Below are 24,417 nucleotides of genomic sequence, written 5' to 3'. Positions count from 1 at the left end.
TTTCCACAGACGTAGGCTGGCTGCGTATTTCACTCGTCACTGTGCCCTGGTGCGTGAGTGCGGTAAATGGCCACGAGATACAAAAGCAACATCTAAATGTGCAACTGGGCCACAGACACTAACACACTCACATGGGGTATTATGTTCGGTGTCAGGCGGGTATTATTGGAGTGGGACGTGGGAGAGCACCGGGACAGATATCTCAAGGCCACCATGTGCCTGCCCAGGCACACGTCACATGCGTGAGAGGCCTATAAAAGAAACCCTTGTAGTTGTGTTGCCCCCCCGGTGAGAGATTGGTCTATTACACAGAAAATGAGCAGTAGGGAAGGAGGGAAGGCCACACAGCAAGTAAGCGTTTTCATCGTGGCTTCTATTCAGAAGGAAAGGCAATGCACCTACTGACCCGACACAATGTGCATCTGCAGTCCTTGTATTTAGGTCTTATTGATGCTATGTGCCCGTCTCTGCTTGAAAGGAGATGCTCCAGAAACATCGGCAGCACCTGCAGAGACAAAGAGATGGCCTCGGCCATAGAATGAAGAAGCTAGCAGCTAAGCAGGTGGAGATAACAGTAAGTATTTGTGTATTTTCTGGTGTTCTGTTAAGTGTAGAAATACTAATAACATTATATGTAATTACAAAGAGACTTGGAATTACCCGATGGTATATTACCCTCATTTCATCCGTGTGTGGAGACATTGTTTTCCTAAACATCCCACGTGTCATATTGCTGAAATCAAAATGTGTGCTGTGTGACATTTGAAGACATCTTACTCCATGTGTGAGGTAACGTTCTGCAAGCTGTCTTGTAAATGAAATTAGTGGCCGCTCTATTGTGTTATACAAGTGGTTCTCCATATTGAGTACGCTGATCCTTTACTGTTTAATTTAAACTACCGTTGGGCCTCTGATTCTTAGAAAAAGACCAATGCAATCAAGGAGAAAATCCAGAAAAGGTACGAAGACATGAAGCGGGTTCTGGATCAGGATCTTATGATCACGCTGACCCAGATGGACATTGAGCTGGAGGCCACAGAGAAGACAGTGGAGGACAGGATGGAGCACTGCTACCACCTCACTCAGGAACTGGACCAGCAACTGTCCGACATCGGCGCCCAGGTGACAACACAAGAAAATGAAATTCAGGTAACCACAATGACCACAAAAAGTTCAAAGACTTGAGATTTCATTCAACCTATTAAGTAATGATTTATTCCTTTGCAGCAGATTGCTGAAACCGACAAAAAGTATGTATACGTTTTAGAATATAACAACTCGTCGCAAATATGAATTTACCAGCATCTAGGCTTGAGGTCGGCAGGAAAAAGCATCTCTTTATTTTGCTGAAACTAGAGTTTCCGAGACTATGAAGCTGAGCGACCCCGACGGGATTCACATGGACGAGTTCAGGAACGAACAACTGCTGAGTCTCACCGTCAACCTGCTGCTGTTCATCAGATCCCAGGTCCCTGTCACCAAGAAGCTGTTTCAGACCTGTGAGTCCCCCCCCCCTCCTCTCCCCAAAAAATCAAGTAGACTGACATGTGGGGGAGTATTTCTCCTGGCTGTCAAAGCCGTCAAAGGTTAAGCTTGCAGGGAGAACATGACACCTGCTTTCCTCACATCACATCCAACACAGATGCTGCGGACGTTGTCCTCGATGCCGAAACCGCCCACCCCAAGCTGATCATCTCGCCCGAAGGCGACTCTGCCACCTACACGGACACCTGGCAGGACGTCCCGGAGACCACCTCCCGCTTTGAGACCACCCTGAACGTGCTCAGCCGGCGAGGCTTCAGCGAGGGCCGCCAGTACTGGGAGGTGGACGTGAGCGGGAAGACCTACTGGGAGCTGGGCCTCACCTACCCGAGCATCCCGCGCAAGGGCCGCGTGGAGGACTCCTGGCTGGGCCGAGGCGAGGGGTCCTGGTGCGTGGAATACTTCAACGGAGACTACACGGCCTGGCACGGCGGCGTGCAGCACGAGCTGCCTCTGCTGGCGGGGAAGCAGTTCGACCGAATCGGGGTGTACTGCAGCTTCCCCGCGGGCCTGGTGTGCTTCCTGGGAGCCGACACGGCGACGCCGCTCCACTGCTTCTGCGCAGGGACCTTCGCCGACAGCCTGCTTCAAGCCGTGTGTCCCGGCCACGACAACGAGGGCACCAACTGGAAGTCCCTCAAGGTCTGCGATGCCTCTCGATCAGCTCCTGTTCTCTGAGGCGGAGCAGCAGCGCCTCACGGGCAGGAAGGCCGGGAATCAAATGACCAGGAATTTCAGATCTTTAACTTGTGACCCGGGAGGTGCTCGGCCTGTCAGGAGTGTCAACTTCTGTCCGGAGGTTAGAAAACGATGTAAAGTCAAACAGATCTGCTTTCAAACAGTGAATTCATATTCATTTTGATCATTAAATAGTGAATTGTACTTTTGGTAAGGCTGGTAATGTTCTTTATGTTTCTTAAAGTCACCAACAAAGGGTTAGTAGTCCTACTTGTGTCTGTCAACCTCCAGCCCAACGTGTCCTTCTAAATATATAAACCTAGAAGTAATAGGGTAATTAAGAGTATGGGATTTGAACTTTTTTCTCAAAATACTACTCAAAATACTACACTTCAATGTTCGTTTTGGATGATATTCAGTGAAAAAACTAAAACAATGTAAACAATCTTCCGTGTTGGCTTTTATTGTGTCTGTTGCAGATAAAAATAAAAAATAAAACACAAACATCATTACAGAATAAATTCTTTATGTTTTAATACAATAAAATGTTTACATGAGCATTCCTCTGTTTTTGAGGTTAATTATACATTGCCCCAAATTAAAAAGAAATTGGGCCAGATTCAAATTCATTCATTCATTTTTCCAAATCTTTTCAACTATATTCCTGAGGACAACAGCATTTAACACCCAAAAGCATTTTAAAATTGTACCCTTAAAAATATTTTTTCTCCCTCCCTCAATTCCAATCGGAAAAAAAAACAAGTGGAGCAAACGCTCCTTTCAGCACAGGTTGGGCACCGCTGATCAGAGATCCATGTGTCGAGTTGTGTTGGACAAGTGCACTGGCTAACTTAAGCCAGTATTAATCAAACTTCTGGCCAATAGAAATATGATGAAAAAGTGCTAAACTGATTAAAAAATAACAAGTTAGAAGTGCTTCCTTAACATTTCCCCTAAGTTACTGACACATGCAATTATGGGAATAATGTAAAAACATTGCAGCAACACTAATTGGGTATTGCAGACATGTGGATTGTGAATATTCAGACTTGTCACCACCAGTAATAGCTGCCTCTGTGATTGACAGACATTAACAGAATGCAGAAACAAACTCTGTGCAAGTTGAAAGGACCGTCAGCAAATCTTCTATTCAAATATGTGATATTTTACCGCATAACGCCGTCATAAGAATTCATTTACTACTATAGGATTTGGGTCTTTAAAAGTAAAAGATTGATTAAAAGAAATACAAATAGGACCATTTTGCCGGGTACGTCCTACCAGTGTAGACAATGTGCAACACTAATATACAGTAAAATGAATTGGATATGGGCTTTGGGCCATAGTCCAGATTAACACTGTAATTTCCCAAATGTACTGTTTTCGACAGTTCTCTTTCTAGTGTACAAGTCCTATCGCATGTATACTTTCATCTATCAAAGTAAATAAAGAGGAGAAAAATCTCATTTAAATATTAAAAAAAGAGAAATTCCATAACTAATTTGTTGGACTGATAAGATCCGCGCATCATTTTGATAAACATACTTCACTTCCTTTGGGGGTGAACAACAAGCGAGTGAAGTCTAATAAAACTGGCAAATTGCAAATAAGCCTTAACTTTTGAGGGAGTGGACTATAATACGATGCACTTGACCCAAAATCCCATAGAACTAATCACAACACAGCAGACGGTCGCTCCTTCCCAGCCATACGTATACGACCTTCTTTAACATTACAGTAACCCACCTCGTGGGACATTGAAGAACCTGAGGATGCCAGCATGCTGCTACCAACGTAGAACCTGCCAGGAAGGCCGACACACGGAGCCTTTGGCCAAAGCATCGCGTTTCTGCTCAGAGGAGTGTCGTCTTTTTCTGCTTTCTCTTTTTATCTGACACTTGACAGCTGAAAACATTGAAATGATCTGATCCAGGGCCGGGTTTGTAATCAAGGCAGCCCCAGTATTAATTCCTACAGTGATTAAATGCTTTTTAAATCACTTGTCCAATGTATTTTACTGTGTAATGGCGATTTACACTTTACAAATACAATGTCAACTATTTCTAAACCCGTTTCATGTCCTAAATAAAAGTTCCTTTCAACAGCTATCGCGAGTGCTGGAAAATGGAGAGACACATATTCAGATATGATTCCCCAAAACCCACAAGAAGTGGCAGCAATTTCTTTTTTTTACGGGCTGGTGGAACAGCAAGAATATTTAACGTGGCTGTCAAGAAAAGATCCGATCAAATGTGACGCCATTACTTCCAAAGGATAACCTGAAGAAGATTCACCATCAGCCCATGAACGCGGAGTGCCACTAATAATATTTTTTTCTTTTATCACGGAGTGCTTGTTTTTTTTTTTTTCGGGCCCAGCTACACATTTAAAATGGTCATGTGAGGATCTGGGCCTGAACCATCCCTGAATGTATGGAACGCTAAGTCGGTAACTGAAACGGTCCGTTGAGTCAAGGTCGGGTCGGTGAGGCCGGCGTCCTCAGTTGAAATACAGTTCTTTGGTCAGCATGGAGACCACGCAGGGGATCTGCTTCTTCTCACTGAAGCGGGGGTCCTCGGACCAGGACTCGAAGCTGGTGGCCACCATGTAGTTGACCCTGGTCAGGATCTGCATTATCTCCAGCTGCTTGCCGAACTCGTTGAGGACGTTGCAGAGCGCCTGAACGAACCAGGAGCCGCGCCCGGGGTTCCTCCAAGAGTAATAACCTGTGAATAAAACGAACGCGAGTCAGCGCTGCCACTGGCGTCTGTGAGGTATGTGACCCATGGCCTCTGCATGGTTTGCGTGCTAGGCTGCTTTACCTGGCACGGTGGAGTAGGCAAACAGGAAATCTGCCTCTACAGGGATCTTATGTCTCGGATTAGCATCCGTCTCCAGGGTATCGTTGGGCGGACCCGAATCCGTCTGTATACCATCGTCAAATTCGGAACCCCGGCAAGCCTGGTGAAGTAAATGAAATGACATTTCATTGTGATCCTGAGTAGCTTTCTCAACGATGACCTGGTGAAGCAATTCAAAATTAATTGACTTTAAAAAGGTGAGACGGGGTGAGGTTTAAACACAATTGCTATTGCTGTCTTCTCAACATAATAACGTTACATTTGGCCATTTGGACCCAAAGGCCTGAGCTTAAGGTTAATTTACAGCTTTTTAAAAAAATATCTTAACGTCTTTTATGAATGAAAATCTTCAGAAATTCGTACCTGGATGAAGAAGAGTTTCGGCTTCCCGACCAAGCTTTTGCACATGTCCCCCCTGAACAGCGAGGTCATGGACTTGATGGGCATGGCGGCGTCTGTTCCGTAGATCATGCCCTCCTCGCCATGGCTCAGCAGGATGCAGGCGAAACACGAGCTGTCACTATGGTCCTCCTCCGAGGCTGATGCCCACACACACACACACACACAAAACACTTGACTCTTAGCTCGGCCTCATTAAAGTGAGAGAAAAGTGTCCAGATGTTACTACTCACCCTCTCTGAGAAGACTCTCCATCTTCCCACACGTCTGATCGTTGTAGATGAAGACATCGAAGCCCAGGCTCTTGAAGCACTTGAACAGCTCTCCCGCGTCTCGGTCCGTGCCGTTACGCACATTCATCCCTGCAGACAGACAACCTGTTCGGAATCACGCGCTCTTTTGGAAGCGAGTGTGCACACGGTGTCTGAAACGCGCTCGCCGTACCCGTCTGTTCATCAAAGTTCTTGTTGTTGATGATGATGCACTTGCCCACTCGTTGGTGGCTCATCTTATACTGGAATGTTGGTGAAACGACTCTGTAATGGCTTTCAGAAGAGTAGTCCTGCTCCCGCGTCTGGCCATCCTTATTCTTCTTACTACGAGAGAGTCGGAGAAAATCAGCGAATCAGCGCCAGTCACGACAGTTTGAACTCAAATGTTTCTAAGTGACATAAATCAAAAATACAGCATCATTCCAATTCGATAAGAATAAAAAATTGACAGGCCATTTGATTTGTCGACTCCTGTAGTGTTAACTCTTATCTTACGTGGCTTTCAATACCAAATTCCCGACACTAACGGAACCTTTTAAGCTCAAACGTTTCAACGCGTAATAATTACTTGGTCATAAGCAAATATCAAGACTTCCAATGCAACGAAAAACTGACTCACTCTGATCCACTTACTCAGATACCATAGATTACATACATTTTTCAAATAAGGCATTAAAGTCACAGCCACATTTGATCGCAGTAATCCACCGTCGGAAGGGAGAAGAAACTAGAACATCGTTCCTCAGGTACAGGTACAAAAAAAAAGTCCGAACCACGTCAAAGGCAGATCGAGCGAGAGTAAATCTTTCCCGAGAGGCGCTTCTCAAAGACCTGTCGTACTTCCATTCATTAAAAGACGCATCTAGATAGACAAGGCCCGTCAGGAGGGGAGGGGGGGGGGGGGGGGGGGGCTTGGCTTCAGAACCCTAACCCCAAACCCTTGTTCCAGAAGAGCCACGTCATCAGGTTACTCGAGCACAGGGAACAATACGCGGAAACAACGCACACACTCCCGGGCGGCCCCGGCCTCGTCGCAATCAACATGTGATCCAGAAGTTTTCGCGGCACAACCCCCCCTCCTCTCCCCCTTCAGTTCTGTTGTGCTGTGGGCTGAGCATGGCAGAGAGAGAAGCGGGGTGGGAGGAAGGTTTCTTCCTTTCGTCCTTCTTACCTGGGTTCGTCATTAAGCGCCACGCCACTCTGCATCTGAAATGCGTTTGGTTTTCGTCTCCTCGGTTTGGTTTGTTTTTTTCCGCCCCCACCCCACAAAAAAAAAAGGTTACGTTTCTCCTTCTCCTTTTTGGCTGTGTGCTAGGATACCGACATGCTCTCCGTACTGGATGGACACCTGACTGGGTGCTGAGGATGGGGGGGGGGAGGCGGCGCTCTGTGAGCCCCCCCTTCTGAGTCAGCAGCCCGGCCACCACACCAGCGCTTTCTAAAGGCCTATTCACACACGTGGCCCCTGTGCCTCCATCCCTGCTGAGGTCAGACAGGGCAACCAGTTGCTCCCCTGCTGACAGGCACATATTCCACCTGTACCGGCAAACGTGCAGTGGGAGGGGCTTGTTGCCTCGACTACACGGCTGGACGCGGGAAGATAAAAATATATATATATATATATATATATATATATATATATATATATATATATATATATATATATATATTCCTGCTGGCTAAAAAAAACGTATACCAATAGACATCTTAGTTATCCATAATAACAGTCTTGGCTTGAAGTATAAATCCAACCACTTTACTTTATAATCTCTGTGTTATTATACAAAAATAATTTACAGATGACGTAACACATAAATCTGCGGATCACGCCTTCTTCCAATGAAAAAATACCAAATAATAACCATGACTAAGCGAGCAAACCTGTCAGCAGATTGGGTTCACGTAACAATTTAGCCCATCGGTTAATAATCTAAAACGTTGGATGGTTCTTTTAGAGACTGTTTCATTAACGCCGTCTGGGAGAAAGGTTCACAGCGCCACCTTGTGAATCCCGCAGGGACAGACAGAGAAGGTCCTCTTGTCACTGTCGACGCGGACATTTGGGAAAGGGCCCACGTTGTATAACACAATGGGAGATAAATATGACCACAGGTGCGGACCCTCCTCCGCGCATGCGCATATGGTCACCCCTTATTGTACCGCACGGGCAATTTTTGTCAGCATCTTAAAAGTCGATTTAAAGTTAATTGAGTGGTTGAGTTTGACGAAGGGACATGTTTGGAACTGGAATTCACCCGAACAGCAGGAATCTTCCTCTGCGGTCCGGTTTGGCGTCCGTCTGGTCTCCCGTCGGCCCGCCTTCCTCCGCCGCGACATCCTGCGCTAAACCCTCCATCTGCGGTGCGGCGCGGGGTTCACTTCCTGTAACGTTACAGCAGCTTTAACACGACGGCGTTACATCCCCGACCTGTGCGGAAGTTAGCTTAGCGCCATTAACTTGTTTGTCCCCCCCCCCCCCCCACCCCGGTTCTGCACGAAACCCGTGAAGTCATTCGTGTAAATGTGTTGTGTCACCTTGGCTGCTGCTCACAGAGTTGGAGTTGGTTGTGGAGTTTTTTTTGTTTCCCTCTTCGTTTTCTTCCCCTCTGGAAAAGCTTTCGGACAAGTTTCTGTTCCTTAGAGAACTTGGAAGTGAAAGTAAGGTGACGTCCAGCCGCCGCGTCGTGTCTCCAAGGTGCGTGATGACGTCACAGCCCTGCGTGCTGTTCCTATTAGCATACGACGTGAGGATGGTACCAAACTCCACAGTTTATCATGGGAAACAACTCTAATAAGCATAATGGCAAATATGTTGCCTGGTATTGTGTTTGAATTGTGACCGACTTAAAATAGCATATTTTTGCCAAAACATAATAATAGATGATCAGAATAAACGAATGGCCTCGGAAAATACTGTGTTTTCAATTACTGTTCTTGTAACTAAGTATTTGTATCTGTAGATTACCTAAGTTTCCTAAACCCCGATGTTACATTTACATGTTCCCAACAGGTACATAATCAATTGCTCTATTAAGTTCATACCCTGAAGTGCATATAAGAGCACAGGATTATAGCTCAAAGCTGCATTCATCACCCCTCTATTTTTTATTATTGTACGTCAACATCCAAGTATGCATAGTAATGCTGCAAATGAAGGTAGAATTATTCATATGTGTCAACATACTTAGCAGAATAAGCTATAAGTAAAACTATGACATAATGCATTACGTTTTTATGTCTAAGTGCCAAGGCAAGATGCCCAAAGTGGAACTTGCTTTCCAACTCAGGATCATTACACACATACAGTGACATCTGACCGAGTCGTCTCTCTGCGTCCCCCCCCCCCTGCAGAGTGACAGCTGGACTCAGCCAGTCTTCTAGCATGGTACACGGAACGGGGTTGGTCCATCGGGGGACATGGTGTCAAGAAAGAGACCGTTTTAAAGGCTCACAGTCCCAGAGCTAAGTTTACCACCACCGGAGAGATACACACTACCAGGACCGCGTCAGAATCACTGCCAGTCCCTCTACTAAACCGTCTGTCCGACCGAACTTTATTCGTTAGTTCACTTCTCATATAGGTTTTGTTTTTTGGGGGGAAAAGGACAAACATTCACCATGCAGTCCTGTGCCAGGTGTGGGTTTGTGGTCTACCCGGCTGAGAAGATCAACTGCATTGACCAGGTGAGATAATGTGATTGTAAGAAGGTTGAAATTGTTTCTTTGAGCATTTAATCTAACATACATTTCAAAATAGACAAGCAAGTCAGTAATTACATCAAAGTATGAAAAAACGTATGATAATTTCAATCAACTTATTTCCGTAAATATTTGTAACTGGAAAATGAGAGTTTGTTTTGAGGATATCTTATTGTCAAATACAACACAAGGTTTAGTTGAGCAAACAGTAAATGTAATGAAATGCTTTTTAAAAATGCACACGGCCTATATAAAATGACATACTTCTTAAGCTAAAGGTTTAAATCTGCTTTGTATACGAGTTTTACTTGAGTGAGATGAAAAGTAAGAGTTAAACAGTTCAAGATATATTTAAGAACAAGGCAGCATGATCAATTGATGATGCTGTGAATAATGTTGTCATGTTGGGCCTTGTTTAATGAAATCTGTGTGTTTAATCTGAATTTAGAGATTCAAATGATGTTCTGGGGACCTTGTCAATTAATAATCTGATATGTCTCTTTGTCCCAGAACTGGCATAAAGGATGTTTTCACTGTGACGTCTGTAAGATGGTGCTTACTGCCAAAAACTTTGTCAGCCACATGAAGAGGCCATATTGCTCTGTGTAAGTATCACGAGTAACAGCTGATAACATGAACTATTATTTGAGCATTAATTCCCAAAACTGGATGAAAGATTTATCTTTTCATCCAGTTAAAATCGGTAATTAAAATGATGACCATTTAAAATTGTATTTATCACCCGTTTAGACACAATCCGAGGAACAACACCTTCACGAGTGTCTACGAGACGCCAATCAACATCAACGCAAAGAAGCAAAGCAAGGCCAGCAGCGAGGTGAGACGATGTCACACGCAAACACACACACACACACACAAGCAGCAACATGAGACAAAGTATCTCGGCCTTCACCTGAGTCGAGGTGCACTGTCTGTGGCGTGAGCGAAATGACCATTTATCATCGCTTTGTCGCGAGATCGCTACAGGGACGGATCCTTTGCGAGTGAATATGAATAGATCCGTTTACATTTGTTTTCAAATCCCCAAAATGTGTTCGTGAATTTGGAAAATGACGCTTTCTTTCCAACACTTCATTGGTCTGACCCAAAGCAGCCGCCGTCTGTTGGGCTCGTTCCCATGTTAAGGGTGGAAGAGAAGGAGAGGTCGCCCACGGCGACGGCCGCCGTGTGGAATGGAGCAGTGCGGCTCCGGTTATTTCTGTTCCTGTGACAGAGCCGAGACAACCCCCCCCCCCCCCCCCCCCCTCTCCACCCCCCTTCTGCTTAGCCCACTTCATGCTCGGGGGGCTAAAATTATACATCGGGAGAAAAAAAAAAGTCCTCACATCCCTTCTTCTCATCCGCCCGGGGCCACCTGTTCCCGGCCGTCTGTGTCGCTCCGTAGTTCATGCAATGTTCCTGTGCTCATATTAGCGGTGAGCCTCCTGTAAGTCACTGCGGAGATATAGGACTTGTTGACTTGACGTGACCCTCGACCTTGTGGATGCAAACATTTGTTTTTCATCAGTTCCCCCGTTTGACTTGTTTTCAGTGAGTTCTTGTCAATCTCATTCTAAAACCTGAGTCCTCACTGAAGCTTGAGTCCGATGTTTATTGGGAGCCTTTTACCGGTGCTTCGGAGAGGTCAGTGCTCTCTTATATCCCCGGCTATGAAGCTATTCTAATAATAGTTTTTACAGCTTAAGGATCATTAGCAAACAGCTCACGCCCATTGCTCCTCTCTAGATCTTTCTCGGCAGGTTAGTTATTAATGACCACACACTAATATTATCTCTTCCCCGTGAAAAATCTGAGATCAGGTTGTCGGGTTTAAGTTGGATGTTTGTCCCTGTGGATAAAAAAGCCTGGGCGATAACTCTGTTTGCTCATTCTCATTATTGATTTCACGTATAGCCTGAGCTATGAAAGCGGATGCTGCAACGCACACGACTTACGCATGCCAGTTGTGTACCGGCCCTCGGCTTGATGCTCGTCCTCTGTGTGCACTGTGTAGCTGAAGTATCGCGAGGACGGCGAGCGCTTTATGTCCACCTTCCACCATGACATGAGCTCCGTGGAGCTGGAGAAAGCTCGCCTAGCCGGCCAGATGTCCAGCCAGGTGAGCGGCTATCGATCGCGCCCTGTTAATGGGAGTCTTGAATGAATTAGGGAATGACTACGTCCGTCCCTCATGTCCAAACAGGCCTTTCAGTCTCAGTCTGAGTTCTCACAGCAGCAGACATGGTACTCGGGGACAGTGACCAACCAGGAGGTAGTCACCATGTCTCAGAAGACCCAGAAGACCCTCGATGACGTGAGTAGTCGACTTTCTTTTTCAATCAAATCTAAATATGGGGTTATTGAATAAAAAAAGAAGCCCAGTTGCAGGGATGAATTTTGTCGACGGAGTGTCTTGATTGACTTCTGGCAGGTGGAGTACATGGAAGAATACGAGGAGTCAAAAGGCAAAGGAAGCTTCCCAGCCATGATAACTCCAGGTTACCAGGCTGCTAAGACAGCCAACACTTTGGCCAGCAGTGTAAGTACCGATTGGGGAAAAAAGAGAAGTGAATCCAAGCCGTTTGTTTAAGTGTCTCTGTCCCCGGTTGCTTGAGGTCCACTTCATAATGTGCAAAAATTAAGCTATTTTATTTGTTTTTCTTTGCAGCTGGAATATAAAAAGGGACACGAGGAGAGAGTTTCAAAATACACCACGTTTGTCGACCCCCCGGAGGTCCTTCTCTCCAAAAAACAAGGACAAGTTGTCAGCGATGTAAGCTTTAAGCCTTCCCTGACGTCATGATAACACGGACGGGACGTGTTTAACACAACAGTACTACGCAGCCTGTGCTTTACGCAGTCTGGGTGCCCCAATCACTGCTCTTCTCTCTCCAGTATGCCTACACAGAAGAATATGAGCAGCAGAGAGGTAAAGGTAGCTTCCCTGCACATCTCACACCTGGATACAAGATGTCAAAGAAGGCCAGTGAGCAGGCCAGCGATGTAAGCCACATTTCTTTGGACGCATGCGAATGCACACAAACACACTGCCCCCCCCCCCGCCGATCCTCCGTCGGTAATGGATTTCCTGTCCCACCAGATTAAGTATCGTCAGCTGTATGAACAGGAGATGAAGGGTAAAGCCAGCGCCGAGGCAGCGGTAGCTGGAGCAGTTCACGCCAGAGAAAATACAGAGAACTTCAGTCAGGTAAGGAACTTACTCTCGCCGTTTTATTCAACATCGTCTTTATGAAAACGGCCTCTGGTAAATCAAATAGGACGCCACATTATCATATGCTGATTCACGTCCATGAAATATCTTGCAGGGAGGGACATCAAAGGTCCCTTCTCACTCAGATACACAGTGGATCCTACAGTACAAGAGCTATGCATCCTTTTATTTTTAAAGTTTGGGATTCCGGGCCAGAATGATTGTTTAGAAAACGAAACGAAATGAATATATCAATTAATTAACTTAAAAAGAAAACTCATTGCGGTTTCAATTATTTTAATTCCTTTGCGTGTTTTTTTTTAATCCCAAATAATCTTCCGTCTACAGGTTGCTTACACCGAGCAGTACGAGCAGCAACGAGGCAAAGGAAGCTTCCCCGCCATGATCACTCCTGGTTATCATCTTGCCAAAAAGGCTCAGGAAAACGCCAGCAACGTGAGTATCGCACCGACGAATTAGAAGCACCGTGGAACGTTTTTTTGATGCCCTTTATTAGACTAACACGAAAGTATCTGCACTGCGTGTCCGCCCATCGCTTCGACACGCGACTGCCGTCACAACACGGCCGAGTGTGGAGTGCGAGAGCTCAATCCGTCCTTTGGCCTTGTCATCGCCCGGGCAGAACAGATGAGGGGCCACAATGTGAAAGCCTCACCATGTCGTCATCCTCAAAAACCTCCACGCCGACTAAATTAGACTGCGTGTGTGTGTGTGCGACGCTAATCCCCTGATTGTAAAGAAACACGACGTGCTGTCCTCCTATATGCGATCAATCGTCTTTCCTCCCTTCGCAGCTGAAATACCGGAAGGACTTAAGCAAGATGAAGGGCAGCTCGCACTTCCACAGCCTGACGGCCGAGGACAATCTGGCCCTGAAGAACGCCCGCAAGATCAACAAGATTGTCAGCGAGGTGAGTTTGCTTTCAAGGCACAGGTCGGCCCGTCTTTTGGTACATTTGAAGGAAGGCTTGAAACGTGTTGGATGCACAGCGTCAACTCCCAGCAGACATGGAGCCACCTGACTTGCATTTTCGGCATCTCTGACATGCCGGTCCGGTGTGGTTACGGCTTACCTCCAAGGCCACTGGACGTCCCGTCAAACTAATGTTACCTCACACGGGAAGCCAGTGCATCGCTCATCGGCAACTATCCCGAGCACCGGGAAGTGTTTCACAGTGATGTCACAATTGTTGTTGTTTGCCCGTGAACCAAAGCTTAAAGGTGACAGTGTTGTATGTTGTGTTTGAGGGCTCACGCTGACAAGTTAAATGGCGTTCCGCTGTCATTTCTAAGGTCAGGAAAGCATATTTCTTTTTAGGATTAAAGGTTCGTCTCGGTTACTCTTTAGTGTCTTTATATTTAGCACATTGGTGACACAAACGAAGAGCTTCGACTGGTCAACAACACAAAAGGGTTACGAAAGAAGCTGATGTCAGTTTTCCTTTTAAACTGTGATGTACACAGCTAAAATAAGCATGCTTAATATTGTCCTGCACGGGGCCCCCAGTGCGGGACACACCATGTCCGGGTCGATTCTTTTGTTAGAACTTTAAATAGAGTCTTACTACATTAGAGTATTTATTTCATGTTTGCATCTCCTTTGGTAATTGTTTGACTTTTTGTCGTGGTATTTTCTACCAGGTGGAGTATAAGAAGGACTTGGAGAACACCAAAGGTCACAGCATCAATTTCTGCGAGACGCCACAGTTTCAAAATTCAGCTAAAATCGCCAAGTTCACAAGTGATGTAAGTATGACAACCAAAGCAGTAAATTTCACGTTGTCACTTCCGTAAATAAGTAGATAACAGAAAGGTCAACTATGAAGTCAATTTGGCCTTATTGTAACTGCCTTAAGGGCAATCATGTGGATAATCCTGCATACCGTTGTTTATTTTCACCTCTCTATACTCTTAACAGAACAAGTACAAAGAGAAGTACACCAGCGACATGAAGGGCCACTATGAAGACTCGGGAATCGATAAGAGGACCATGCACGCCATGAAAGCGAGGAAACTGGCTAGTGACGTAAGGCTGGTTTCTCTCATGGATTTAACATAATATACAATTGATAGATTGATGCAAAGTTTGGCATTCACTAATATTTGTGACATATTGTGTTTTTAAATGAATATTTGCTTTGACCTGTTATTTTGACAGATTTATTACACAATCCAGGGGCCGGTGTTTAATTTAATAATGGTTTGAATAAAACAAACAGCTGTGTTTCTTCTTCTTGTTGTTTTCTTCCAGATTTCATATAAACAGAACTGTGAACAGGAGCAGGGTGAATACAACTACCCGGCCACACTCACACCAGGCTACCAGAGCCAGAGGAAACTGGACCCACTGAAAGACGTCAGTTTTCTCAAATTCCACCCAAAGCCTCTTTTTATGAAATTCACTATTAAAAAATGCTATTTTACAGTTAGGTGGAGCACCTTAGTTGATACATTTACTATTAAAATGGTTTCTTATTTGACTGCAGAAGAACTACAGGCAACACATCGACCAGGTCAAGTACAGCCAAACAACAGACACGCCTGAGATTGTTTTAGCACGGAAAAACGCCGAGCTGGTCAGCAATGTGAGTAGACGGCATTATAACGAGGCGTCAGCACCTCAGGTCTGCAGACTGAGCTGAAACATGTATTTATACACACCAGCTGTGCATGATGGTGTATGTGTCTTTTAGCTGAACTACAAAAAAGGCTACGAAAAGACCAAACATCAGTACACGCTGTCCCAGGACCTCCCCCAAATCAAAGCGGCCAAAGCCAACGCCGCCTTGTGCAGTGACGTAAGTCAACACGCGCCTACTTCGCGCCACGGAGGATGCGCGCGTACGCAAGCGAGCTCCTTCGCGCGGTCTCACCAAATCACTTCTTCCAGATTAAATATAAGGAGGAATGGGAGAAGAACAAGTCCAAAGCCTGCGACATCGGCGTGGACGGCCTGAGCGTCCGAGCAGCGAAGGCTTCCCGTGACCTCGCCAGCGACGTAAGCAAGCACACGTCATGTTGTCATCTGCCAAGGGAAGCAATGTAAATGAAACTGATGAAAGAAATGGCTCAAATAAAATGTAATCGCGGGCATACGTGTGTGTTTCAGATAAAATACAAAGAGACCTACAGGAATAACAAGGAGAGGGCAGCGGGGGTCAACATGAGCGACTCCAGGACTCTGCACCATCTGCAAGCTGCCAAGATAAACAGCAACGTAAGCAGGCGGACGGCGCTTTGATTTACAGGCATTAAAAAACAGTTTTTTGAAGCGTTTAACACTCTTGCAGCTGCAGCATGTGTGCGAAATCAAAAAGCGATCATTTCTTTTAACCCGCGACCACTGCAGATTGAGTACAAGAGGGGCTCCAAGGAGAGCCAGTCGCAGTTCAGCCTCCCCCTGGACATGGTCAACCTGAGCCACGCCAAAAAGGCCCAGGCCCTCGCCAGCGACCTGGAGTATCGCACCAAGCTGCACGACTACACCGTCATGCCCGACGACATCAAGGTCCAGCAGGCCAAAAAGGCTTATTCCCTGCAGAGCGAGGTGAGAGAGACCCGGCCTATTATCCGGATGGTAACTCCCGCCGGTTAACAAGTCTTTTGGTTGCTCAACAGAACCAGTATCGGTCCGACCTGAACTGGATGAAAGGAGTCGGCTGGGACTCTGAAGGGTCCCTGAACGTCACGCAGGCCAAGAAAGCCGGAGAGCTGCTCAGTGACGTCAGTAACCGTGTGTTTCCGTTGCGTCCAACAACTTGACACACTTTAATTTATTTACTGCACTCTCGCCGCCTCACAGATTAAGTACCGGCAGAAGGCGGACAGCATCGGATTCACCCACGTGGCGAATGATCTCTCCATCGCGCACGCAAAAAAGAGCCAGGAACTGCAGAGCGGCGTACGGCCTTCACTTACAGAGCTGTAATCGTGTACATTCAAATTTGGTGCCCTCATGTGTGAATGTTTTTTCTTGCTTTTCTTCAGCTGGCGTACAAGGCAGACACAGAGCAGACGTTACACCAGTACACCATGACGAAAGACGAGCCCCTCTTCAGACAAGCGAAGGCTAACGCTGACCTTCTAAGTGGGGTGAGTTTAGTTCACCTCAATGAGGTGAAGTTATATATATATCAGATTATAGACCCGAATATTTGTTTTGTTACATCCCGTATCTTCTGAATATATTAAATCAAATTCAACACAAATAGCACACGTCCATCCATGTAGTCTCATAACACATGTTACTTATAATTAATACCTAATAAAATAAGGATTTTGTACCTCATAGCTGTGATCAGGAACAATACAATGCAATACAAATACAAAAGTGTAAGTGTTTTTCTTAGAAAATAAGAAAGACAACCAACTAAATCCCAACTGATGGGGTATACTTTACTATATACTAATTGCATCACTTCATTTGAGCCACACAACCTGTCCGCAGGTATGACGGCTTTTGTTTTTTCTTCAGAAAGTGTACAAGAGCAAGTGGGAGAAGCAGAGGGAAAAGGGCTTCGAGCTGCGTCTGGACTCTCTCTCCATACTCACCGCTAAAGCCAAAACAGATCTGGCCAGTACCGTAAGTTATTCTAAAACCAGTCGACACCCTTAAGGTTGATAGTCAAAAATAAATCTACAATAATCTTATAATATATTTCAACTTGAAAAGGTGCAGATTCAAAGACTGTCTGTTGGTTAAATCTCGCAGGTCAAATACAAGGAGAAGCATGAGAAAAATAAAGGCAAGGTGATCGGCATTAGGTCCGTCAGCGACGACTCTCAGATGGCCCACTCTGCCCTGGCCACCAAGCTACAGAGTGAGCGCCGGTACAAGAAGGACTATGAGGACACCAAGAACAAAAACAGGTGATTCTTTCTTACCTTGGTGGAGCCCTTTTAACGCTCATCATCGCACCTCACATGCCTTCACCTCGTTTAACATAAAACCCAAAGGCCTTAAATATTGTGTCAATCAAAACTCTGTTCACCCAGCGTTCACCTGGACATGCTGAACATCAGCCACGCGAAGAAAGCTCAAGACCTGGCCACCGAGACCAACTACAGGACCTCCCTCCACGAGTACACGACCCTGCCAACTGACATCAACGTCGCCTGGGCGAAGAAGGCCTACGGACTGCAGAGCGACGTAAGTCTCCTCGCCAGGAGCAAAGATAACAATAACAATTTGTTTGAATGCCAAAATGATTCCTTCAATCTTTGTTTTAGAAACTGTACAGGTCGGATCTGAACTGGATGAAGGGGGTCGGCTGGGAGGCCTCCAAATCTCTGGATGTCCAGCAGGCAAAGAAAGCCGGGGAGCTGATCAGCGAGGTAACCTTAGACCCCATGACCCACAATGCAGCTGCAGGGTCGCCCGGGGTCATATTATTTCAAATGAAACGCTAACCCACAGAAACAGTTTCCGCCCTTGGCCTTTGTTCTTATTTTCACTTATTTATGGTAATTAAATTATTATTATTATTAAGGGGAAAATGTAATATCATACCAAACGATGTAGTCTATAATTAACCCGGCTGCGATGCTATTTCTAACTACAGTACTCTGCAAGTAATTTAGCACACAGCAAGAGAAAAAAAAGCTTATCTGTTTATGACTTGTAGTCATTTGAGTTACAATTACATTTAACTAATCAAAAGGAGAAGACACGAAAAACTAATATAACAAACCATTTAAGGCTTGATTGAATTTCTGTAGATATTATTGTCCTGGGAAGTCTTTTCTCAACACCTTTGTCCTCCACCGACTCTTTTAACGAATGCTTCTTTGTAAACGCATGCAAATGGAGCTTAAAGTAAGACTGGAAAAACACCAGACTCGTTTCAAAACATCTTCACAAGCACCCGCTCATTTTTTTAGCTCATTCTGGTCAGTTTCCAACATTACATATGAAACCAGAACATAAATAGAACGCCCAAATATCGATCATTTATCTACTGTACATTTGTTCATTTAGTGGGTTCAAACGATGACGGTGTGCCCTCTACTGTTCAACCAACGCATGTGCACACATTTTATTTTGCACGCTTACTGTGATAATCTTCTGAAATGTGTCACCCTTTAATTTATTTCCCATGTAGAAAAAGTACCGTCAGGGCGTGAGTGGTTTGAAGTACACCAGCGTTGAAAATACTCCCTCGATGGTCCAAGCCAAACTGAGCAACAAACTGGCTGTTGATGTGAGTTCAGTGCTCATTTGTTTAACTCACCGGGTAAAATAGGAAACTAAATCAAAATAAAACCGACGCATTTGTGTCTCTTTAGAACATTGTGATTAGTTTTGTTCGTCTGAACTGGTGCCCTATTCTAGATATGAAGTACACAAATAGAGGTGCGTTGGACGCGCTGTGATGCCTTTCTTTCACCTTCACAGAGGCTGTACAGGGAGAAGGGTGAGAACATGAAGCACAACTACACCCTCAGCGGAGAGCTGCCAGAGATGCTTCAGGCCAAGCTCAACGCCATGAACATCAGCGAGGTAAAAGCCTTCACACGGACGGACACGTGTGAAATCGAGACGGCCGACTTTGCGTGTGCGGCCTTCCGCGCTGAACTGAGGTAACACGTGTATCTAATTCTCAGAGCTGCTACAAGGAATCCTGGACGAAGATACGCGATGGTGGTTACAAGTTGAGTTTGGACGCCATACCCTTCCAGTCCGCCAAAGCGTCGGCAGAGATCCTCAGTGATGTGAGCTTGCAACTTCTTGTCGTTGTGTCGTAACAGTTCCAGTGTGGACATCAAAATATATTTTCGTCTGCAGAAGTGAGAGAGCGTCAAACTACATTAAAACAGTGCCTCTCTAATGCATTTACAGCAGATCACTGATGCATGTTTTTCCATTTCAGTTTCGATTAGTTGACAATTGAAAACGCTTGCGGATTGTACATTTCACACAGCGGCTCTATTAACTCGTCTCACTGGACGTAACGAGTGAATCGCTTGTCATTTTAGCAAAAGTACAAAGAAGAATTTGAGAAGACGAAAGGGAAGACGATCGGACTGAAGAGACTGCAGGATGACATCAACATCGCTCACTCGGTCAATGCCAGCAAGCTACAGAGTGATGTAGGCTCTTTTTAAGAGTAACTCAGAACCCCCCCCCCCCCCCCCCAGCATATATTATGATACAAACACGTCTCTTCTTTGTTCCCTTTTCACCTCTCCAGCTTAAGTACAGGCAGGACTCAAAGGAGCTCTCAAAGTTCCACCTGCCCATGGACATGCTGGAGGTGTCCCACGCTAAAATGGCCCAATCGCTGGTCAGTGATCAGGACTACAGGCTCACCCTGCACCACTACACCACGCTGCCCAACGACATGAAGGTGCAGGCGGCCAAGAAGGCGTACGCCCTGCAGAGCGAGGTGAGATGCAACATCTATTTTTATTTGTACGCTTACTCTACGTGTGGTAGCACGCGGGGAAAAATAAGTCATTGACTTTTAGCCTTATAATACCTCACCGTATTTGAATAACGTCCCGGGCCTTTGCCTTGTTTATTGCTGAAATATTATAGCAGCGATAACTAGGTACTTGAGCAACATGTGTGTGTGTGTGTGTGTGTGTGTGTGTGTTTGTTTGTTTGCAGAAAGTGTATCGCTCTGACCTGAACTACCTGCGTGGCGCAGCCTGGATCGGCACCGGGGCTCTGCAGTTTGAAGGCTCCAGGAGGGCCACGGACCTCATTAGTGATGTGGGATATCTTCCTTTTTATTGTGTCTCTGTCTCCTTTTCAAAAAAAGTATGAAATGTGGACTTCCTTGTTACAAACCCTCACTTTTTTTGTTGTTCTGTTTCTGTTACAGAAAAACTACCGCCAGCAGCCGTACACCTTCAAGCACACGTCTGTAGCAGACTCTCCTGATATCGTCCACGCCAAACTCAGTGGACAAATCACAAACGAGGTGGGACGTTGAGCTCGCAGCTTTAGCTCTGGTGTTTCCTGTTTTTTTTCTCACAACCAACTCATTCGTTTTGCGCTTCTCTCGCAGCGTTTGTACAAAGAGAAAGGGGTGAACGACCGGCATAACTACACTACGACAACCGAGAGGCCGGAGATGATGCAAGCAAAGATCAATGCGGCCAACTTCAGCGAGGTACCACACGGTATTCTGTGGACATTTCCATCCCAGTGTCGGCTGATTTAGAGGTGAATGATCGTCGGTTTGTTTTGTCATTCCGCTCTAGCTCAAATACAAAGAGTCCTGGCACACTCTGAGGGCTCAAGGCTACAAACTCACCATGCAGGACATCCCCTTCCAAGCCGCCAAGAGCTCCACAGGCATCGCCAGTGATGTAAGAGCAGTCGTCGTGAAATGTGTCAAACATATCCACCTGAACTGCATGACATATATGAAATACCTGTAATAAAGCAGCACATGTACATCCTAGAATTGTATCAACAACCTATTTTAAAATGTGCAGAATACGCTTCAAAAAAGTAGCATTTATCAACAATAAGTCGCAGTAAACTACAGCGATTACCCGCGTGTGACTGCAGAACAAGTACAAACACGACCACCTGCTGGAAAAAGGCAAGCACATCGGGATCAAAAGCGTCCTGGACGACCCGGGTCTCCTGCACTGCCAGCAGGCGGGCCGGCTGGCCAGCAACCAGGAGTACCGCAAGGACGCGCTGACCACCAGCGGGCAGTTCCACCTCACGCAGGACATGATTCACCTGGTGACGGCCAAGAACGCACAGGCGCTCGCCAGCGAGCAGGACTACAGGAAGAGACTGCACGAGTACACGGTGCTGCCCGACGACATGAAGGTCAAGTGGGCCAAAACGGCGTACGACCAGCAGAGCGAGGTGAGAGTTGTGGACGGGGGGGGGAAACGACTGGTGTTATTCAACTCGACTGACACATTTTATCGCCCGTCGTCCAGAAACTCTACAAGTCCGACCTGAATTACATGAAAGGAGTGGCCTGGGACGGTGTGGGGGCACCGCAGATGGAGTCGGCTAAGAAGGCCGGACAACTTCTAAGTGATGTGAGTGGGATGCACAAAATACAGCCAACACACTTCCTGATGTTATGATCAGACAGGAATACCGTTGGGTTCAGTTGGACGTTTGATTTTCTCACACAAACATTAAGTGCTGTCTCAAGCCTTCGTTTGCCATGAATAATATCTGACTCAGACTGCCGAAATTGAGACAATTTAAGTCTCAGCAATCTGTTAAAGTGTGTGTGTGTGTGTGTGTCTGGTCCTTTTTCATGCAGAAGAAGTATCGTCAGCTGCCAGACAGCCTAAAGTTCACCTCAGTGACCGACTCTCCGGATATTGTCCACGCTAAGACGAGCTACCAACAGTGCAGTGAGGTGCGTTGAACTCCTAAACACAAAGACGGTTCACGTTGTGTGATGAATGTTTATCACTGGCTTGTTTTTGCACCACAGAGGCTGTACAAATCCGGAAAGAATGATGACATGCACAAGTACACTTTACACTCCGATGATCCAGACTTTGTGAGAGCCAGGATGAATGCCCTGCAGATCAGTGACGTAAGCCATGCTTTGCATAGATTTTCACAATCCTGAATGATTTTCAATCAGCATCAGAAGATTCCATTGTGTCTGTGTGACATTGCGCTCTTCAAAATTCCTCTCCCATGAAGAAAGTTTACAAGGCGTCCGGAGAGCAGGTGAAGACCTCGGGACATGACCTGCGGCTGGATGCTATTCCCTTCCAAACGGCCAAGGCCTCCAGGGAAATTGCCAGTGACGTGAGTTCATGTGATAGTTAAGTTAGTGAAATTATTTGAGTACCTTCAATTTTCTCGAAGCACAAATTAGGATTCATTAGCCGCTCTGACTGTCAGTGCAAATTTTTGTTATTTATAAAAAAAGTGCATTATAATGTGGTGAAAACACAGTTAACCTTGTACCGGGTTTCCTTTTTCAGAGGTTGGAAAGTTTGTCTCTAACTTAAATGAAGCTGTAAAAGATAGATCTTCAAATTGAAAACTTTATTTGCATGCCTCCCACAGTTACGCTACAGGGAGTCTCACCTGAAGGAGAAGGGGCAGCAGGTGGGGCTGCGCTGTGTGGAGGACGACCCGAAGATGGTGCACTCCCTGGCAGCCAGCAAGCTCCAGAGCAACCTGGAGTACAAGCGGCAGTCCAAGGAGGACCGGGGCCACTACAAGATGCACGCTGACCAGCCCGAGTTCCTGCAGGCCAAGAAGAGTCAAGCTCAGGCGAGTGACCTCACCTACCGCAGCAGGCTGCACGACTACACCTGTGACTCCGAGCAGCTCAACGTCAAGCACGCCAAGCAGGCCTACAAGCTGCAGAGTGATGTAAGTCACCGTCCATGCACGGGATTCGGGAGAACCGATACCTCATTTTGTCTTTGGCGTTTAAATTGTGGCAATCAACGTATAATTGCTGCTCCCTTTTGCTGCAGGTGAACTACAAGTCAGACCTGAACTCCACCAGAGGAGTGGGCTGGACCCCTCCTGGCTCCCACAAGGTGGAACTGGCCCGCCGGGCTGCAGAGCTGGGGCTGGCCGAGGGAGTCACCACTGACCAGGCGATTGCAAATTATCAGCACATGATGATGGTGAGCGAACGTGGAATTTAGCCGCGTGGATTGAAGTGGGCGGGTCCTTTTAAAAATAAATGAACTTTCCCCCACATTCCTAATTTAGATGCATCACCAGCAGCAGGTGGAGCAGCAGCAACAGAATTCACAGCAGGTGGAGACCAGCGAGGAGACTAAACAAGCCGTCAACATGGACGCCATGGAGGTCCTTCACGTCAAGAGGAAAAAGACCATCCAGACAGTCCAGAAAAAGTCCACCACCACCACATCTTCCTCGTATAAATCCATGGAGAAGAAATCCAGCACCACCTCCTCATCGGCCGCCATCCAGAACACCGTGAAAACCACCACGTCTAGTAACGCTGCTGCGATAAAAGAAGCTTAGATCAGATCAGTTTTTGTGGATGATATTGTTTAGAGATGACCAGCACCAGTATTTCTGGTATCTACTTTGAGTAAATGTCTGTTTTGTCTTGCAGTTGCATGACACATCGATGTCTAACGGAGCTACTGAAGGAGCAGTAATGAACCGTAAAGGGAAGACACGGTGATTTCTAAGGGTATTATGTAGGTTAAATCAGGTCAGGACTTGTCAAGTTAGTTAAAAGGATTGTAAAAGTATGTGCGAAGGGAAGGGAAGAAATGTATTTTTTGATATTTTATCAAAGCTTGAAGGGGTTAAATTGCCTCCAAAGAGCCACGTTCAACACAAAGGAAAAGATCAAAAATACCAAACGTGATGAGGGTTGTTTCGGGTGAAAAGTGAAACTGTGTGAAATAGGAAAGTTTGAATTCTGGGTTTAGAAGATAGTTGTACCTCCGAGTTTTTTTCATCTTTTTTTATCTTTAGAGATGACTAAGGCACAAACCTTGTCTTAGCCAAGCAAAACAATGCAGTTTGTCAGAAGGTCGACTTAGCTCGTGCACTTTGAGCCAGGCTCAGTGAGAGAAGTAAAGGCCTGAAGTCATGTGTGATCTACATTTTGTCTGGCAGGTTCAGCTTTTTGAGGTTGTATCAACTCCCCTTTTTAACTCAAAGCTGTGCTGGGAGTAAACACTTGGTTTTAATGCTGAGTAAATAAACTTTTTAAAGCCAAATGAACTTTAGTCTGTTTTTTCTTCACAAAATAAACAAAATATTCCAGGGAAAAGTCGTCACATT

At 45.9% G+C, this 24,417-nt stretch overlaps 3 protein-coding genes across 7 annotated transcripts; 2 read left to right on the top strand and 1 right to left on the bottom strand.

Moving 5' to 3' along the window:
- The first annotated feature begins 217 nt into the window (after nt 1-217).
- On the top strand, nt 218-2,729 carry LOC120819357 (zinc-binding protein A33). Of its 3 annotated transcripts, none has more exons than XM_040176679.2 (6): nt 218-351; nt 429-574; nt 922-1,149; nt 1,228-1,250; nt 1,357-1,499; nt 1,643-2,729. In XM_040176679.2, the coding sequence occupies exons 2-6, from the start codon at nt 482-484 to the stop codon at nt 2,218-2,220; spliced, it is 1,065 nt and encodes a 354-aa protein (XP_040032613.2). In that variant the 5' UTR covers nt 218-351; nt 429-481; the 3' UTR covers nt 2,221-2,729. The 3 variants fall into 3 exon arrangements, with proteins under 3 accessions (XP_040032613.2, XP_077959634.1, XP_040032612.2); XM_078103508.1 differs by having other exon boundaries at nt 231-351; nt 479-574; nt 1,231-1,250; XM_040176678.2 differs by having other exon boundaries at nt 231-351; nt 479-574.
- Nucleotides 2,730-8,484, bottom strand: casp7 (caspase 7, apoptosis-related cysteine peptidase). 3 transcript variants are annotated; one of them, XM_040176680.2, is made up of 7 exons: nt 8,288-8,484; nt 8,008-8,134; nt 5,925-6,076; nt 5,714-5,842; nt 5,445-5,620; nt 5,043-5,181; nt 2,730-4,946 (listed from the first exon to the last, which is right to left on the bottom strand). In XM_040176680.2, exons 2-7 carry the CDS (start codon nt 8,106-8,108, stop codon nt 4,720-4,722), a joined length of 924 nt encoding a protein of 307 aa, XP_040032614.2. In that variant the 5' UTR covers nt 8,109-8,134; nt 8,288-8,484; the 3' UTR covers nt 2,730-4,719. The 3 variants fall into 3 exon arrangements, with proteins under 3 accessions (XP_040032614.2, XP_040032615.2, XP_077959635.1); XM_040176681.2 differs by lacking the exons at nt 8,008-8,134; nt 8,288-8,484 and adding an exon at nt 6,924-7,334; XM_078103509.1 differs by lacking the exons at nt 8,008-8,134; nt 8,288-8,484 and adding an exon at nt 6,408-6,590.
- A 666-nt stretch (nt 8,485-9,150) lies between these two features.
- Nucleotides 9,151-24,353, top strand: nrap (nebulin-related anchoring protein). Its single transcript, XM_040176676.2, has 43 exons — nt 9,151-9,436; nt 9,962-10,056; nt 10,202-10,289; nt 11,466-11,570; nt 11,655-11,765; nt 11,883-11,990; nt 12,120-12,224; nt 12,347-12,454; nt 12,552-12,659; nt 13,011-13,118; nt 13,478-13,594; nt 14,325-14,429; nt 14,602-14,709; nt 14,935-15,039; nt 15,170-15,268; nt 15,377-15,481; nt 15,574-15,681; nt 15,793-15,900; nt 16,033-16,230; nt 16,302-16,406; nt 16,486-16,584; nt 16,671-16,775; nt 17,158-17,265; nt 17,395-17,552; nt 17,679-17,832; nt 17,913-18,017; nt 18,785-18,883; nt 19,078-19,182; nt 19,287-19,394; nt 19,659-19,772; nt 19,874-20,068; nt 20,293-20,397; nt 20,510-20,608; nt 20,696-20,800; nt 20,892-20,999; nt 21,205-21,516; nt 21,594-21,698; nt 21,932-22,030; nt 22,109-22,213; nt 22,327-22,434; nt 22,699-23,010; nt 23,118-23,273; nt 23,362-24,353. Exons 1-43 carry the CDS (start codon nt 9,371-9,373, stop codon nt 23,638-23,640), a joined length of 5,403 nt encoding a protein of 1,800 aa, XP_040032610.2. The 5' UTR covers nt 9,151-9,370; the 3' UTR covers nt 23,641-24,353.
- The last annotated feature ends 64 nt before the right edge of the window (nt 24,354-24,417 follow it).

This window comes from Gasterosteus aculeatus, chromosome 5 (genome assembly GCF_964276395.1).
Source record: "Gasterosteus aculeatus chromosome 5, fGasAcu3.hap1.1, whole genome shotgun sequence".
Taxonomy (NCBI): domain Eukaryota; kingdom Metazoa; phylum Chordata; class Actinopteri; order Perciformes; family Gasterosteidae; genus Gasterosteus; species Gasterosteus aculeatus.
This window is presented reverse-complemented; position numbering and strand designations above follow the sequence as displayed.

What these genes read in the sequence shown, in the direction of transcription:
- LOC120819357 (XM_040176678.2), top strand. Translation starts at nt 316, where the DNA reads ATGAGCAGTAGGGAAGGAGGGAAGGCCACACAGCAA. An exon ending in GAGGGAAGGCCACACAGCAA is followed by an intron (nt 352 to 478) that starts GTAAGCGTTTTC and finishes TCTGCTTGAAAG; the next exon opens with GAGATGCTCCAGAAACATCG. An exon ending in CAAGAAGCTGTTTCAGACCT is followed by an intron (nt 1,500 to 1,642) that starts GTGAGTCCCCCC and finishes CATCCAACACAG; the next exon opens with ATGCTGCGGACGTTGTCCTC.
- casp7 (XM_040176680.2), bottom strand. Translation starts at nt 8,108, where the DNA reads ATGGAGGGTTTAGCGCAGGATGTCGCGGCGGAGGAAGGCGGGCCGACG. An exon ending in GAACTTTGATGAACAGACGG is followed by an intron (nt 5,843 to 5,924) that starts GTACGGCGAGCG and finishes GTCTGTCTGCAG; the next exon opens with GGATGAATGTGCGTAACGGC. An exon ending in CGAAACTCTTCTTCATCCAG is followed by an intron (nt 5,182 to 5,444) that starts GTACGAATTTCT and finishes TTACTTCACCAG; the next exon opens with GCTTGCCGGGGTTCCGAATT.
- nrap (XM_040176676.2), top strand. Translation starts at nt 9,371, where the DNA reads ATGCAGTCCTGTGCCAGGTGTGGGTTTGTGGTCTACCCGGCTGAGAAG. An exon ending in ACGCCGAGCTGGTCAGCAAT is followed by an intron (nt 15,269 to 15,376) that starts GTGAGTAGACGG and finishes TGTGTCTTTTAG; the next exon opens with CTGAACTACAAAAAAGGCTA. An exon ending in GCAACAAACTGGCTGTTGAT is followed by an intron (nt 18,884 to 19,077) that starts GTGAGTTCAGTG and finishes TCACCTTCACAG; the next exon opens with AGGCTGTACAGGGAGAAGGG.